The following is a 16,577-nucleotide window of genomic DNA, read 5'->3' as shown; positions in this document are numbered from 1 at the left end:
GTGATTTTATTTTTCACTTATAGTAAGATCTTATTATGATACATCTGTGGCCAACCCCATACTGAGCACACCCATAGGCGTGGATTGCTGGCATTAGAGCTGGCCTGTGACCATGCCCCGCACTCTGATGCAGAGTCCCACAAGTCCTGTAGTGGCAGTCACATTTCTCTTCATGTTACACCCAGCCAATCAAAGCGAATGGTTCTGGGTGATCAGTCCCGTGGGCCCAGCCAATCAGTCGTTTGGTACCACAGAACTCCTGTTAAGAGTCCCAAGGCCAGGGATATCTCTATTTTTTAACCTTAATTTCACAAACAGATGAACAGATTACACCAAACCACAAAAAACAAATGTTCCGAGTAAAAATCTAGCATTCTGCCTAGATTGGTCCTCTGTTCAACCATTTTTTTTTTAATCATTGTCTGAAGTTCCCTATGAAAAAAGCATGGGGGTGGTTTGGAAACCCTCATTTTCTCAGCCTCTGATTGACTGATCACCCCAAAGCTTAACAGGGTGGAGCTCAGTTGAATGAACCTCTTTTTGTAAAGGTTCGTGGACATTTCTGAAATTATACCAAAGGTATTAGCAAAACAGAGAACACTCTTACTATAAAAACTCTGATTTGCAGATAGCTACACAGTGGCAACAGATAGGGAGAGACACTATACATAAAGAAACACTATAATATGGTCTTAAACTGCCATCAACAGTTTTGGTGACATCATAAATGAGGCTGAAGGCACAGTGGTTTCTAATGGTCACCTCAACTTTGAAATGACAGTCTAGGACAATATTGTTGTACCTCTCGACTTGTCCAATAAAAGTACCCCCACACACACTTGCAAACCGAATGCAACACTCATAACTGCACCATTTGTGAAAAAGATGACTTCCCAAGTTACAAATAACCACTCTAGTAACATCACATTACCTCACCATTAACACGATTAATGACATGACTTCTGCTAGACTATGAGCTCTTTGTATATGGACTGTAATTTAAAGATGTAGTGTCAAGCCCTCTTATGTGCTGTTATAAATACCGCAAGGTAATTCATAAGCACTGAATTAGGTGTCCACATTTATGGTTTGTATGGCAGGTGTGTGAGCCACAGTTTGCCCAGCTAACACTAACGGTGGCTTTTCAGTTGTTTGTTGGTTTTGATTTCGTAACCATAGTTATTTTTGCATGAATTTCATCATTTTTTTAAACCTACATTAAGTTATGACCAAAGCTAAACTGAACTTCACATTAAATGTTTCAGTGAAAATCTTGTTTCATTGACGCTCTACTACAACCAGCTTCTGTGAAATCAATCATCTAAAGGCTCCACATTCCAGAGACTGCTAATCACCACTGCACATGGTGTTCTGATGTAAGCACTGTGGGTTGGCAGTAGGGTCAGCATATTGGCCAGGCCATGCTCGTTGGCTATCTGCAGAACCCAGGATAAAATGAACTTCTTATAAATTAATTTTAATTCTGGGGATCTTTGTGTCGCCCACACATAGGACAGAGGTTATGGTGTGCTCACCTTTATACCTCACCCCCCGTGCTTCTCACTTCTTTACTTCAGTGTTCACCAGTAGACCCAACCCCCCGCACCCCTCCCCCCCAGTGCTTCTCACTTCTTTACTTTGGTTAATGTTAGCCCAGCATATTTTTCCTGTAATGGCCAGTGAGTCAGATTTCCAGATCCCATGAATGACAAGGGATAAAAAACTCCCTAGTCCAATGACGTGTCTTTATTTTGGCCACAGATCAGCCATGGTTTTGTGAAACTGTGCAAGCACCGACAACTAACAGGAAAGTTCTAGTGCCATATCAAGTTTGGTGTAATTGCATTCAGCATTTTTGTGGTAGTGGAAAACAGTTTCCTATGGGATATGCAGTGCTTGTAATTGAAATAGGTACTTTATATTCCTTCTTTAAAAGTATATGCCGTGTTAAAAGATGCGGATACTCTACCTTTCAAATTATAGTGGTCAGGTACTCAACACCTCTTCATTTAAAGCACTGCAAATGTATGTGAAATTTTAGTGGTCTGGTATTACTCAGCCGTCAAAAACTGTTTTTCTCTTAAAGTTGGTCAAGGACTTCACTCTGATATTCACAGAACGTTGAAATGAATTTGTGCCTTTTGGACATCTCTAAGATATGATGCTCTTATCCAGACTCTAATCATAGGTTTTGATGTAATGTGTGTACATTACGATTTACGATGTGAACCTGTTGTTCCTCATCTGCGTTTAGTCCTGCTGGTCTCCTAACATGTGGCAATTCCTTGTTGTCCTTATATTTCCCTTTTAAGGGTGAACACATACCTTCAGTGTCACAAAACCCCCTTTATGCTCTACTAACAGATACTCCAAAGAAGGAGAATACACACCGCTCTGTGCATGTAATCCCTCACAAATAAAATTAAGCCAAAGCACACACGGGCTGCATTGCACTTTTTAATTGCACAGGTAGTATTAAATATTAAAATAGAGGAAGCAACTCATAGCCTAAAGCATCCTGAATAAGGGAAATACAATAATATTAATAAATGTTGACACATTTACACAGTAAATTTGTTTTTTACAAAATAGATTTATGTTCTCAGATAAACTGTAAGGCTCTGTGAAGCACAAGGTCTTATTCCAGCATAGACAGAGCAGTCAAAGTGTACAGGCTGACAAGGGGCAGTGACTGTTGACAACACATTGCATCCAGATACTAACAGCAAACTGGCAACCCATATGGGGTGTAAAGTAAAGCCAGAGAAGAAATGAGCCCGTCTGTCTCAATGAGAAGAGGGGGACGCAGGTTTTCATTCCATACCAGCCAACCACTGCATATCAAATGGAATGTGGCAGCCCAAGTTGCAAGTCAAATGGTGGACCATAGTGTATGGTGACTACTACATTTCCACTGTTGTGGGGTACCATGAATGATGCTCTTCCTTAAATGCAAAGAAGCAGAACTAGTAATCCCAGCATGTCTTGAAGGATGAGTGTAAAACGGGTGTGTCATGCACTTACACAACGACCTGCGGTATATATGGAAGGCTTCAGTGGTCTCACTTGTCGCTTTGTAATCAACGTTGTAAAGTCTCATGCCACCGATGTCTTCAACAGGGTAATGGTGATCAGCATTAAAAGACATCAACAGCATCACCCTCTCTGCAAATGTATGTCACCGTACCATCCTAACAAGGATCTACCTCAGTGGACTGGCATGTGCACCCTTCTTAACATATGCCCTAGTCGCAAAGATGTGATGTACGGGTAGGTGATGATTTTCTCTATGTTAAACACACAATTTGCTGCTGCTGAGGCGGTATGCTAAGATTTCACTTGTGCTGGGCCTGATTGTAGCACTTTTTTGGCATTTGAAACGGAAAGAATGTCGGGCTGGTGAATAAACGTGGAGCCGATGACCCAAAATAACTCTCAAGGACCCTGGTCATAACTTAATACAAATGTTACTAGCCTCGTTTGATCTCCCGGGGTAATGTCTGGTGTTAGGGCCCAGTTATCACCTACCCGGGCACGTACCTCCACTGAGCTGCTGCTAGACCCCTTAGACAGAGCGAATACTGAAGAGCTGCAGCGGCACGTTTCAGCTAGGAAAGCTTGGGGAGGATTAAAATAAGAGGTATTCTGTCTCCACACTCAGTTGGTAAGCTGACCTTGCCCAAAAGTAACAATCTTTCAGATATAAGGGTAACTGTGGTTTTCACAGTGGTTAAAGCATTGATCATGCACACGGTAGATTTATGCTTTCCATCGACTGCCCTTGCCCAAAAATCTCTCCTTATGCCCCATATCAGCTAGAACACACCTGCTGCTGATAGCTTGTCTATTCACCTTTCCATTGAACTGGATTATGCCCTGTGACCCCTTTTGCGTCAAGAAAAAGGGGTCATACACTTCTGTAGCAAGAGGAGCAGCCTGAATAGTTTTGTGGTCACATGTCAATGAGAAATACTTATGTTGTGTTTTCAGGTATTTAAATAAGTATCAGACTCTATAACGACTAGTTATAGAAAGTCAACAATGGCATTTCTATGTACATTTTGGCTTAATTTAAGAAAATAATGGGGCAAAGTGTTCTTCACTCCATTTCTGTCTCAGTCTGAAATGTGAGTCTCTCTCCAGAAAAGGGGGGACGGCATTGTACCAGTCAGACACTGATCAACTGGGGGAAGAGTTCATTGGCAAAAGTGTACTCCCAAGAGGGGTCTGCGTCCAGTGGGGATGAGAGGTCACTGAAAGGGGACGGGGAGCCCTCGTACCCGGAGTCGCTGGCAGTGTCCAACAGGCTGAGAGGCTTCTGCAGGGTGGGCTCCGGGACCGAGAGGAGGCTCTCCATGCACAAGTGCTGGATAAAGTGATCTTCCAGGGTCTCCTGCTTCACGCAGGCGAGGGGGCTGGCCAGTTCCTCCCCCGTGGGGCTCTGAGTGGGTTCCTCCATTTTAACAACTACGCAGGCTTCGTTACTGAGCTCAGGCGCATCAGACTCTGAACTTAGCGGCTTCGTGTAGACATGGTCAAAGCGGATGAGTTCATTAATGGCGTCCAGCTTTGCTGATGGGGACCCCAGAGCAGAAGATGGGGAGGCCGGTAAGGTATGCTCATCGCTGCCGGCTTCTTCCTCCAGACACCGAGACTGCAGGTCCTTGTCGTAGAGGAACGTCTCTGGGTCCAGCCGATCCAAGCTGTCCAGAATGCCAAGTAATATATCAGACTGCAGAGGGAGGAAAGAGGCAAATTATTAATTTTTCAATTCACTTCAAGTACAGTCTATTGATTGTCACTTGGGGCCAACACTGCACAGAAATCCCAGGACGCCTTAACTACATGAGTGTGACTGGTTAACAGTGTTAGCACATTCCTAGTCTCTCATGGGCATGAGTGCGGGCACAGGACATAAGCACAACAATGGCACCGAGTGCCTTCTGCAAGAATATATTTTATCAGACAGGTACACGATGTGGAGGAGCCAAGGTACGAGGTGCACCGAGATAAACGTTCCGTCAGCTTGCCAAACTCCATGCAATTATCCTGTGCTGATCAACAGGAAGAGAAAATAAATACCAACTGTGTAATATAACAAAGTATTTTTTTAGGTGCCCCTCTCTGGCCAGCAGCTGGAACATATGCACCTCTTCTGACTTTCAGAAGGTGGCGCTAAGGCAGGGAGAGACTCGTGAAGGGCTTGGGGAGGTTGTTCCAAGCTCTACTGAAAGGCACAAGGTTAGATCCCTTTAGAGGCAAATGTAAACAACACCCTATTTTCCATTTACTTCTAATCTAATCTTTCTTGTGGGTGGAAAGTGACTGTTCAAGAACAGAATTCTTTACAGATGTTGACCCTCATCCCCGCCGCAACCCCACACAAGACAAATACAGTCCTAGCAGTGTTATCAGGTCTACAGGTAGGCTTTGGCTATATCTGCAACAAGTCAACAACGCAATGTCCAAGGTTGCAGTCAGTTTTCCATGGTCATGGAGCTACAAAGGGTTGAGCTGGGGTGAAGAGGGTGGGTGGGTGGTTTGAGCTTGGGGGAGGGGGGTGGGTGGAGCTGGGTGGACGGGTTAGGGTCAGCATTGCCCAGGGAGGTGAAGTTTAGCTGGGGGAGCACATGCTTTCAACACTGAGTTTAATAGTAGGATTTGGGGGTGGCGGGCGAGGGGGGGGGGGCAGAGGGCACAGCCTTAGTTCCAGAGAGAGGAGCAGCACACTTCTGAACGAGGGCTCAAGGGCTGTGGGAGGAGCCTGAGCTGTGATGGCGGAGAGCCCCCCCCCCCCCAGGGCAGAAGATATTATACCGAAAAACCGATCATCTATGGATTATTAGCTCTATTAACAGAAGGAAGCACTTCTAAACCTGTCCGTTAGTTTTCTATGCACATTTTCCCTACTTCTAAAGGACGTTTTTCATGACATTTCTATAGCTAACAATACTCGACCATCCTAATAACCAGGGTGAGTCATTTTATTTATAGCTTGATCCCTCTTCATGATCTTTTTTCAATTTCCTCGATTATTTTATAAGATAAAATGTTAGTTCAGTATTCCTTGCTCGTAAGGCCTGCTGACGTTACCCTGTTCTTCAATTCGCCTCACATACTTGGTAAAGTGCTGTGATGTGTCGTGTGCGTGTGTGGGGGGTGGGTTTGGGTTATGACGAAGTGCTACTGTGCTCGGCGCTTCCCCTCTGGTCGGCCAGGGAGCACGACGGTTTGTGTTGCTGGCAGTGAAGGGGTGTAGGGGACTCGCTTCTCACCTCAGCGTCGGAATCGTCAGCGCTGTCATCATCAACGTGGAGATGATCAGGCGTGATGACGTCTGGGCCTGCACCTGCTGCAGAGGAGCACATAGTCTGAGTGCTGCGGACTCAGCGGACCCGGTCACCATACCCAAGTCTTCCACGCGGGACTGGATCAGGACCTGCACAGAAAGAGAGATAGGACTGTTTAGGTCTCACTGCAGGCCTTGCAGATCTGCGCACACTCAAAGTCAGAGGGAGAATGAGGGTTGGACCCCAATGAGTACACAGCCAATGGTCACAGCCTCCCAAAGCTAGGAAGACAGGCATGTAGGTCCTAGTGTACAGGCTGGATGGTCAGACCCTCGAAGATATGAGCCTGTCCTCCTAGACCCCACTGCGGGGAAGCGTGTTCAACACATGGGATCTCAAAGAAAGAACCTGGGCTCTCAAAGAAAGAACCTGGCGGTAACACCTCACTGCACACAAGGCAAGTGCCACACACCCTTTTAAAGCAAAAAGGTAACGTGTTAGACCTCACTGCACACGTAGCTATGGGTCACATGCGTTCAAACCAAAGAGGGAACATTGTCCCAGACCCCGCTGCATGCAGGACTTTGAGTCAGGCTTGAAATCAGAGACGAAGACCACTTCACATTAGGCTAATAGTTACAAAAACCTCGAACAGAACCCCCTCCTCATTTCCCCAAAGCAGGAAATATCCAAATCAGGTGGTAGATGAATCGTGGATAGACCCATGGATTGGGCAATGAAAACTGTAAATCACACGTTTACACGATGGGCTGATGGGAGAATGCCACACTGACATGCACCAGTAACCTGGGGTTAGGAAACATTGTGGGGATGGATCAGAGATGCAAATCTGAGGATCCCTTAGTACTGCACCTCAGTGGTCTCTCCGAGAGCTATATGTGCTCTGAAGTCACTGGCGTCAAGCACGGAACACACCTGGCACTAAGTAACCTACATTTTTCAGCAAGATGATCCCTGCCCATTTGCAGAGAAACAAACCCCTCCCTTCGACCAGCAAAACAGACGTTATTTTCTGTACATTGCCTATGGCACTTGAAGCATTCCTTGCCTTCTGTGAGAGGGCGCCCACACTTCAAGGACTCCTGGGCCCCCGCCAAAGCCTCTGTTTTCACGTTATCAATGCTACTGTTTAAAAATTAACCTCCACTTTAATCTCCTATCTGTTTAATTTAGGGAACTCAAGGCAAGGGAAAGGTCCCTGCAGCAGTAAGGACCTCTCTAATCAGCAGCAGCATGGGCAAGTTCCATTGGAGCCCTTGTGAGCACACTGGAAGAGGACGGGCAACAGAGTTGCCGGATAATTCCCTCCAAACCTCTAATGACACCAAGTGGGTGAAACAAGTTTAACATTTTTTTTTTTTAAGTAAGTCCGATCCTTCTTAAAATAGTTTTGTGCTCCCTTTTTCCATCTATCTACCCATTCATCCTCCAAACCTTCACTCTATTCAACCATATTCGAATCATTTCACCATTCCATCCATCTGTACACACATTCATGCCTTCACCCACCCAGTCACTATATTATATCTTTCATTATTACATCTATCCTTTCCCCATTCCATCCATCCACTGGCCATTCTATTCGCATATCAGCACAATCATCCACCCATATCCATCCTTTCATTCATCCACCCATATCCATCCTTTCATTCATCCCTCCATTCTTTCTTCATCCATGAACACTCCCTTCATTTGTTCTTTTCAACCTCCATTTTTCCCCCTTCCTTTCTTCCATGTTTCTTTTCACCTTTCCCTTCAACTTTCCTTCTATACTTTCTTCTTTTCAATTTCTATCTTTCTTTCTTTCTCTCCCTTGTCTCTTGATCTCACTCTAGTTGCTGCTACACTCCCTTATTCAATATTTCCATCATTCCATTCATCTCCTGGTTCACTTAGCAGCCCTTACCCCGGACCCCTCAGCACTGCCCTGGTATTTCCTTAAAGCGCTTGAGGTTTTGTCTGTATACCTCCAGAAAGAGACCAATAAAACAATAAACATTTTGGTGGGACCCAGCTTATCAGGTCTGTGGGAACTGCCACTTAAGCTGCAAAGGCGTATGGCTCACGACGCCACTGGGGGCAGAAGGAGAGTGCGCGGTGCTTAATTTGAGCCAGTGGTTGTAAGTGGGGCTCACCGGCACTCTTTTTTTGGGGACCAGGACTTGTTTTTAATCATCAGACATTAGCCCAGAACACGAGAAAAAGGCAGCAAAACGGGAAGAGAAACACAGAAAAGTGAGAAATGGCGACCGCAGGGATGAGATAAAGAACTTGGATAAAGGGGCAGGAAGAGTATGTTTGTGGACACAAGCAGCGTGAGGTGAAAACAAGGCACATCCTGGTATTAGGCAATCCCGACATTTGGCAGCAGCATCAGCAGGCTTAGAAAAAAAGTGACCCTAACACTTATTCTTTTACAAATTAAGCACTGATGGGGAGATCACCAGCAACGGCGAGGAAGAGTAAATCACATAGATAGTAAGACTAACAAATGACCGACTGCAGCACAGCCTTCCTGGCAGCCATTGGCTTACTCGCACATGGTAATGCGTTTCTAGAATAGGGGAGGTCTCACCAGGAAGCCCCTAATCGCTAATGAGGAATACCGGCCAGATGTACCAAAAACTACGTGTAAGAGTGCATGTGGAATCCGACTGCACTGCCTTAGAATTCCTTTGCAATTCACAGAGAGGGTAGAATAGTACGTCTCAAAAGTCAAGCCAGGAGCAAATCCCCAGGTGTAATAGCACATATTATGTGACTGCCTAAAGACTGCCTGTTCCCTCCGTGCCGAATTTACAAAGCATAAAATCCTGCAGTGGGAAGGGTGGACGAACATAAAAAAAATGCACATTTTTTTTTCTCAGTGTGGAATCATTTTTTCCCTGCGGAGAGAGTCCTAGTATACAGCCCCAGCTAATCTGGCGGTGATCTGCCCCCCTGCCAGCCCGAAGGACCCTCTCACCTTGGTTTCTTCACTGTCTTCTTCCACCTTCAGGGCATCCAAGCCCAGCCTCTGTCGGAGTTCCTGGTTCTCCACTGAGAGGCGTTGTGTTTTTTCTCTTAAGTGATTGTTCTGAAGCATGAGTTTCTGATTCTAGACAAGAGAGAGACCCATCAGAATAGCCCGCATATTTATGTGACCATCCCTAAGATGAACATGCAGCAGAGTTATAGACCTGTACATACTGCCTACAGGCCTCGCCCTGTACTGAGTGAACTGAGCGCCTCATACATGCTGACCATGGACGGGACTGTAGGGGGTACAGGGCTGCTGGTGTGCACTCAAACGTCACCCACCACATCCCAGATGAAGGCAGCTCTAAACTGCCCCCATATCCGCAGTGTACCCATTGACCATGTGCACCCCTTCATGTGCAAGCAGGTGTGGCCCACTAACCGGGTTGTTCACTGTTCTGAGTGAACCTGCATGCGCAACCCCCCTCCCCCCACACAAACACAATGACTCTGGAAAGTGGAACTCCTGGTGACCTCCTTATATGAATGCGGCATTTACCTCCAACTCCAGCTCCACGACCTGCAGTTCCAGCTCCCCCATTCGAGCCTTCTTCCGGTCTCTTGCTGTCTGTGCGGCCACCCGGTTCTTTAATTTCCTGTGGAGGCAAAGGGAGCACCATTAACACCGGAAGACGTTGGCACACTGCAGAAACATCTACACAGGCATGGGGAAGAGGGCCAAGGGTTACAAACCGGGGATGGGTGGGATATATTAAAAAACCGAGCCTCTCAGAAGCAAGATATTGGACTCCCCAACATTACCCAAGTTCGCCATTTGTGTTTTGACCATTCCATTTGTTTATCTAACATATACAAATTATTTAACGAGAGACGTGTTGACATTACAGTTTACACTAAATGCACATCAGCTACACATGTTCCCTTATGTTATACAGAAAACAATTTTTGAGATATGGGGAGGACAGAAAAAGAGGGCCAGATAGAGAATGGGTAATAGCCCATCACAATTTGCAGGAGGGCGTCATTAGTCGCTCCACTGTGGAGGGGTGGGGGCCCGAGGAAGTGGGTTATGACTGAAAGTGGTCATGGGTAATGTGACTGAGGGGAACGGGCAAAGTAAGACCCTTTAGAAGTGGGCTGGCACCTGGTGGCCTCCTCTTTGTCCCTGACATACTGCGTCATGGATGTCGCTGACTGAATTTTGACACCCAATATGGCCCCATTGGAGCCCATTTTAGCCAAATACCGCACCGATTCTTGAGGGCACTAGGTTGCCTGCCTCCTTCGAGAGAAGCCTTTCAGGGGTGAGGCTGGTTGGAAGGGTGGCTGACCTGCTGGTGGCTCTAAACTTCGAGCCCAACCTCGGGTATCCCAGAGATTATGTGGGGCGTGACCAAGAGTCACAAGATGCCCTAGCAAGGACAGGATGCTATGCAGTCTCTGGAGCTGTCAGAATGTTTCATGTGCAAGTTAATCTCACCTGGTCTTTCTGTGCCATGCTGCCCCAAAAAGGAGATGTAAAAAGTATATGTGCAGTTTTGTGTTCAGGTTTGCTGTGTATTTTGCTATATTTTCTATTGTGTAATTTTATTGGTTGCAGTGGTTGTTTTACCGCTTAGTTTCATGTGAAGTAAATTTGCTATCTCGTAACCCAAGAAGTTGAGTCTGTTGTCTTTGTGGGCGAAGAGAGGACCACACAGTCTGTAAGGGTGATTGACCCCATCACCATTGCACGAGTGAGCACACTATGAGAGAGATATACGAAGAGAGACTTGGGGAGAAAGGCAGACTAAGATTCGTTTTGCCCTCACAATTACTGTTGTGACCCCTCTGACAGAGTTCCCACCTCAATCGAAAAGAGTCAAGTTTACCCACGTAAACAAAGCACAGGGCAAGCTTTTTATTTACTAAAATATTGTTAATTTCAAACGTGGGCGGATTATGTGCTTGGAGCTGAAAACGTTGCTCCTGTTTGCAGGAGAGGGCTCTTGTTGCTTCTGAAATGAGGAAGATGGCACTGCCCTGGACGCCTAAACCACGTGCTTAAAATGGCACTACTTACCATGCTGCCCTCAGTGGCGGGACACAGGCGTTCTTGATGAAGAGGCTCTTCACATGGCAGGAGGGACAGAGATAATTGTGAACAGAGCGCGAGTGGCGTAATGCCATAGCAGTCCACCCTACAACTACCTTGAGCACTTCTAGCTGCACAAATATGAAGTTTGTTTGTGTGCAGCCTTTCCTGGTGTGAAATGTACTGTGTCCTGACAGATTATTTTGTATAGAGCTTTGTGTGCTCTGCACAGGGCAGTGTGCACTGAAAGCGCTACACACAGGTCACCTGTTGCGACCGCTGCAGAGGCTTCTTCAGGAGGCCTTAAAGTACCGCAGTGTAAACCGGAAAGGGCAGGCCGAGGAAGAACTAAGAGTACACCGTGTGGTAAAAAGATGCCGCTGACCATACTGTCCATCTCATTTGTTGTCGAAACCTTTGCCCCACAGCAAACCCATGCTTTCAGCACAGATTTGCCAACGTTCACTATTATTTTTTCTAAGAATGGCTGACACCGTCACTGCTGACGCCAGGTCTACCGCGCCTGTCCCCATTGCCATCAACGGGACATTCGTCACCGCGTGTCCATGCTGCTGCTTTCTAATGTGCGAATCTTCTGCCACCGAGCACTTGCCGCACTCCATGTCCTCATTAAACTTGCTGCCGTGGCTTTCCACTGCAAACGTCTAAGGGAGTCCCTATGTGTGTGTCTACATCAGCTAAGGACGTATGATTCGCATAGACCCACTCCACCAAAGGCTTAGCTGCACTGCCTGTTCCAGTCACCGCTTGTGGCTTGTGTCCATGTTGGCTGACCCCAGAGGAGTGTGTAGGATGCCTGACAAAGTCAACATTAAAGGCTTTTCTAAAATTCCTGACCCAGTTACCCCGGAAGCCCTGACTGGGATGCCTTTCTGATACCACCGAAGACTTGCCCTGCTGCCCGTCACTAATGCCCTCATTGCCCTCATGCTCACTGAACACTTGGCCATGCATCCCGTCTCCAATGGAGGGGTGTCCAAGACCCAGTTACCAACAAAGACTTGTCTGCGCTGATGGTCCGGCAACCACCTAAGGCCTACTTCTGATTTCCTTCATTTATAAGGCTGAAGACTTGTCGGCGCTGCCTGTCTGGCCTACTCCTCACTGAAATGTGTCTGCACTGCCTGCCCTCTTTCCCTCACGTCTCAAAAGTCGTGGGTTCCCCCAAAGAAATATGTTTCTGTTGGGGTGGGCGTACAAGGCACAAAGTCTGATGTAGGGTGGAGTGAATGCCGCTTGGCCTGTTGTAAGGCACAGAAAACGTATTCTGCTGCAACCATGTGGTTTGTTAGGGGGTGCCTTGCACTGCTTGAGAGGCCCTGATCTTTTGAGGGTGTCAAGTAAGACAGCCAGTTGAAAGGCAAGCAGTCTCTTGAGGGCACTAGGGAATATAGAGTGTTTTGCAAGGCACATGCTGTAGAGGCATGGCTTGCACAAGAAATATGCATCTGCTGACAGGCATGGGTGGCACTGAAAACATGTGGGCTGTTGGCACTCTCAGAGCACTGCGGTATTGTTGCACATTGCATCATGTGCACATAATCACCACAGCCAACAGGTCTTTGGCAACTGGGAGCTCTGCCAGCAGCGGGGGCGGGATGGCTTCAGTTACTGTCAAGACTGAGTCAGACACTGGGAACTGTGTGCATTGAGGATAACCGGGATGAACACGAGGCGCTTTAATATCAGTACTTCCTGCGCAAACCATAAATCACGAATGGCACAGAAATACCAGGTACTGGACTCATTACTGCCAGGCAAGGAAGGTGAAAAGAAAAAAGAGTAGAATACAATCAAGCCATGCCAGATTGTAGCGCTTTATCACAATGGCACCAAGGGGTTACAGTGAACAGATGGTACAGCTGTCCTAACCAAGGAAAAATATGAGCTTCACTGGTGCAAGAAATGAACAACATTAGCTGGCCCTGTGTTTTACTAAGCCATACTAAGAACTTTATCAGTTCTTGAATCTAGCCATATCCTGTCTGCAAGAAGTCATGGTGTAAGCTTCCTCTGTGCCTCCAAGATATGATCTTCAAACCTCCACCCTGACACTACAAGCATTCTTCTGTGCCTGAAGTACCACCAGGCCTACAAGCTTCCTCTTAATCCAAACTGAGCATCACTGCAAGCGTCTTCGGTGTCTGAACGACCAGGTCCTAACAGCTTCCTTTATGTCAGAATCGCCCCCACACTAAAAGATCTGAACAGCAACGCTTTACAGGCTTCATTTATATCTCAGCTGCGACATCCTACGCGCCTCCTTGATGTCCGAAGCACTAGATTCTACGAGCTTCTCCAGAATTCGACCCCAGCCAAACTTCCCTCAGGGCCTAAATCAAAGGACGCTGCCAGCTACAGGCTGATACCAGCATATTTTACATGAAACTAGGAAAAAATGCCCCCTTTCTCGGTGACCGATTCATATGGATGTGACCCAGCTTTTGGGGTTAAAAGGTATGTTTTGGAGCAACTTCCAAGAAAAATAAGCTGTGACACAACAGGGAATCAATTGGGTGGGTTTAGGAGGGTCGTTGTTAGTTCTTAGTGGTAGTGTAGACCGGATCCCCATATGACACTATTGATCCCCAGCATAGCGTAGGGCACTCAATCACCAGTGATAGTGCGCCCTATAGGTGCAACATTCATTCATTCTGTCAATAAGCTTCAGACCCTCTCCCAAACTGTGCTCCAGACATCCCTTTTGCGTCAACCTCCGCACACACTAAGCTTCAGGGCCACTCCCTCTTGCCCTACAACCCACTACAAACCTCTCCTCTGGTCCAGACCCTGCCCTACGCCTCGGGACCTGTCCCGCACCCTGCTCCAACCCTTCATTCCGGGGCTTGTCCCTCCAGACCGCTTTGAGAATTTGGCTCCGTGCCCTTACTAATGCCCACGCCCAGTCTGCGGAACTATCGAGTATTAATTAGCACCTTTTGTTTTTAACTTGAGGACGAAATGGTCGATGCTTATTCAGGAATCGGAAAGAGTGCGTGGCTGGTATCGTTTATCTAAACTGGCCTCGCGCCCCCTCCCCGAGAGTATCGTTTTAAATGCAGGAACTTGCGTCAACCCGGCCATGTTAGTTCAGCTGATCTGCCACCGTGGCAAGCAGAGCAGGGGCGGACCGAGTCTCCCCGGAGGGAGGGGGCCGCCCACACAAGCTGATCGGGCTGAGTCAGCCAGGAAGAGGGGCGGAGGGGCAGGAACAGGCTCTCGGGGTCTCGGCAGGGGACAGGCAGTCTTCGAAACTGTTTCCACAGAGGGGCTATACATCCTAGTAAGTAGCTGGTGCCGTGGGGCACGGACATCTGCGTATCGTTATTTGCATACCACGAATTAATGGAATAGTTTCATCACAGGGCTTGGGTGGATGTAATCTCTAGAGCAGCATCATTGTCATTTAAGACCCCCGCCCCCAAACGAAGCCTACTGAAGAAAACTCAGCTGCACCCCACGCAGCATTATTAAACATCTCGCTTTAATATCACATCTGAAATTAGAAAAACCTCCCCCAAAAGAACCCCTGCCGTTTAATCAACCAAGAACAAAATACATAGATTGCAATGAAACCTTCTTCTACAGCTCGTGTGTAAATATCAACTTTTATAAAGACATTAGGCTTGTTTGGGGTACGGCATTTGAACAAAGGTCAAACTGTCTCCTGTAAACCCAGGCGGCTCAATGCGGCTTGACTGTGGTCAACCCTGGGGCTCAGAGCATGTTACCAAAATAGCAAATATCAGGGAAACCCCATATATGTCCACTGAAGGGTATTTCTAAGAAGTGTTATCTAGCTCGCTTGAAACCGGTTGACTTTGGCACTTTTAAACCCCCATCCCAAGAGCCCGAATATAGTTAGTCTGCAGCTCATCTGCCAGATGTTACCAGGTTCCTGGCCACGGCTGGGAGCCTGGGGTCGTGTAATGCCGACTGCTATTGCCTCGAGCCTGGCACCAGTTTATTGAGTAAAGACCCTGAAACATGGGCGTTGCCTTGGAGGACAGGGGGTGGGGTGGGGGGGGGGAGGAGGGTCGGGGGTCAATCAAAAGTCGATAAGCGTACAACGGATTCCCAGACCTCCAGGTGGTCAGAAATGTCTTGTGATCAGAGCCCTCGAGACCCTGGGACGTTAGGCAATCCCATGATTGTCAGGGTAGACCAAGTCCTCGTCCAGGAATCCCACGATTGCTGGGTATGGGGGGGGGGGGGGGTAGCTTGTCTGCCTTACTACTGCCTGCATGCCTCACCTCCTGAGCGCCTTCTCCTCCGGGCTAAGGTGGGTGAGCCGCTGTCTCTTGCGCGGGGGGAGATCGCCGGACTCCGGGCTGGAGGGGGGGCTGTGAACCGCCGGGACCATGACGGATATGGGCCGGCTGCCTGCGCCGGGATTCCCGGAGATGAGCAGCATCCTGGGCTGGCCAGATACTACGTATCCCTCCTTGAACGTTCGATTGTCCGGAACGCTCGGACCCGGGAGCTTAACGTTCCCCGGCTCTAATTCTTAGTCAATGATCAGCAATTCCTGCGTCTTAGCCATATCTAGGATCGTGTTCGATCCCTATAGGCCAGGCAGGTCCGACGTCATGGCTTCTGGCCTCTGATTGGACTGCGAGATAGTGAAAGAGAATGCTCAGATGTCATCACTGACAGTTCCTGCGCCTTGCGCTCGGGAGGGGGGGGGGGGGGGAGGCTGTGAAGGTTTACAGGTGGCAGGCGGCCCTTTGCCAAGATCCTCCCCTGCAAAGCCTAGATCCTGTTTGCCTGGGGGAGAGGAGGGGCTGTATGGGGCAATCGAAGCCGGAGTCTTGAGCACGCGGGTTGAGACACGATGTCAAGTAAACCATGAGAACTGTCCACATTCAGAATTTTAGAAGGGCCGGGGATTTGAGCAAAGGGCTGAAATGTTTTAGAACATTTAAGCATGTTTTGATTCAAATTCAGTATGGTTACGCATGTTTTTGTGCACTATGTTTCCAGAGGGCGTGGTTATCAGTTGGGGACCGGTGCAGTGGCTCCTGCCTCCTGTGCTGCGAGGGGCCTCTGCACCCTAAATATAGCTGTTTTACAGTACAGTACCCAACCATAGGATGGATGGAGGGCCGTTATGCCTGTTGCACTAGGGCCCCTGACATCATCGGTACACTCTTGTATAGTTCAATGCTGTCACCTTATAGAAATGCAAGAGA

The 16,577-nt window shown here is 47.7% G+C and overlaps 1 protein-coding gene across 1 annotated transcript; it reads right to left on the bottom strand.

Moving 5' to 3' along the window:
* Nucleotides 1–2,444: 2,444 nt before the first annotated feature.
* Nucleotides 2,445–15,922, bottom strand: XBP1 (X-box binding protein 1). The gene is made up of 5 exons (XM_085633487.1): nt 15,639–15,922; nt 9,829–9,925; nt 9,277–9,408; nt 6,276–6,439; nt 2,445–4,732 (listed from the first exon to the last, which is right to left on the bottom strand). The coding sequence occupies exons 1-5, from the start codon at nt 15,797–15,799 to the stop codon at nt 4,513–4,515; spliced, it is 774 nt and encodes a 257-aa protein (XP_085489613.1). The 5' UTR covers nt 15,800–15,922; the 3' UTR covers nt 2,445–4,512.
* Nucleotides 15,923–16,577: the final 655 nt, after the last annotated feature.

Source organism: Triturus cristatus, chromosome 11 (genome assembly GCF_964204655.1).
Source record: "Triturus cristatus chromosome 11, aTriCri1.1, whole genome shotgun sequence".
NCBI lineage: Eukaryota > Metazoa > Chordata > Amphibia > Caudata > Salamandridae > Triturus > Triturus cristatus.
The sequence above is the reverse complement of the archived record's forward strand: the minus strand, read 5'-3'. Positions and strand labels throughout refer to the sequence as shown.

Bases quoted from the DNA above. Each gene is read 5' to 3' on its own strand.
- XBP1 (XM_085633487.1), bottom strand. From the start codon at position 15,799: ATGCTGCTCATCTCCGGGAATCCCGGCGCAGGCAGCCGGCCCATATCC. The intron at 9,926-15,638 runs GTGAGGCATGCA...TTGCCTCCACAG, and splicing joins GAGGAGAAGGCGCTCAGGAG to GAAATTAAAGAACCGGGTGG. The intron at 4,733-6,275 runs GTGAGAAGCGAG...CTCCCTCTGCAG, and splicing joins CTGACGATTCCGACGCTGAG to TCTGATATATTACTTGGCAT.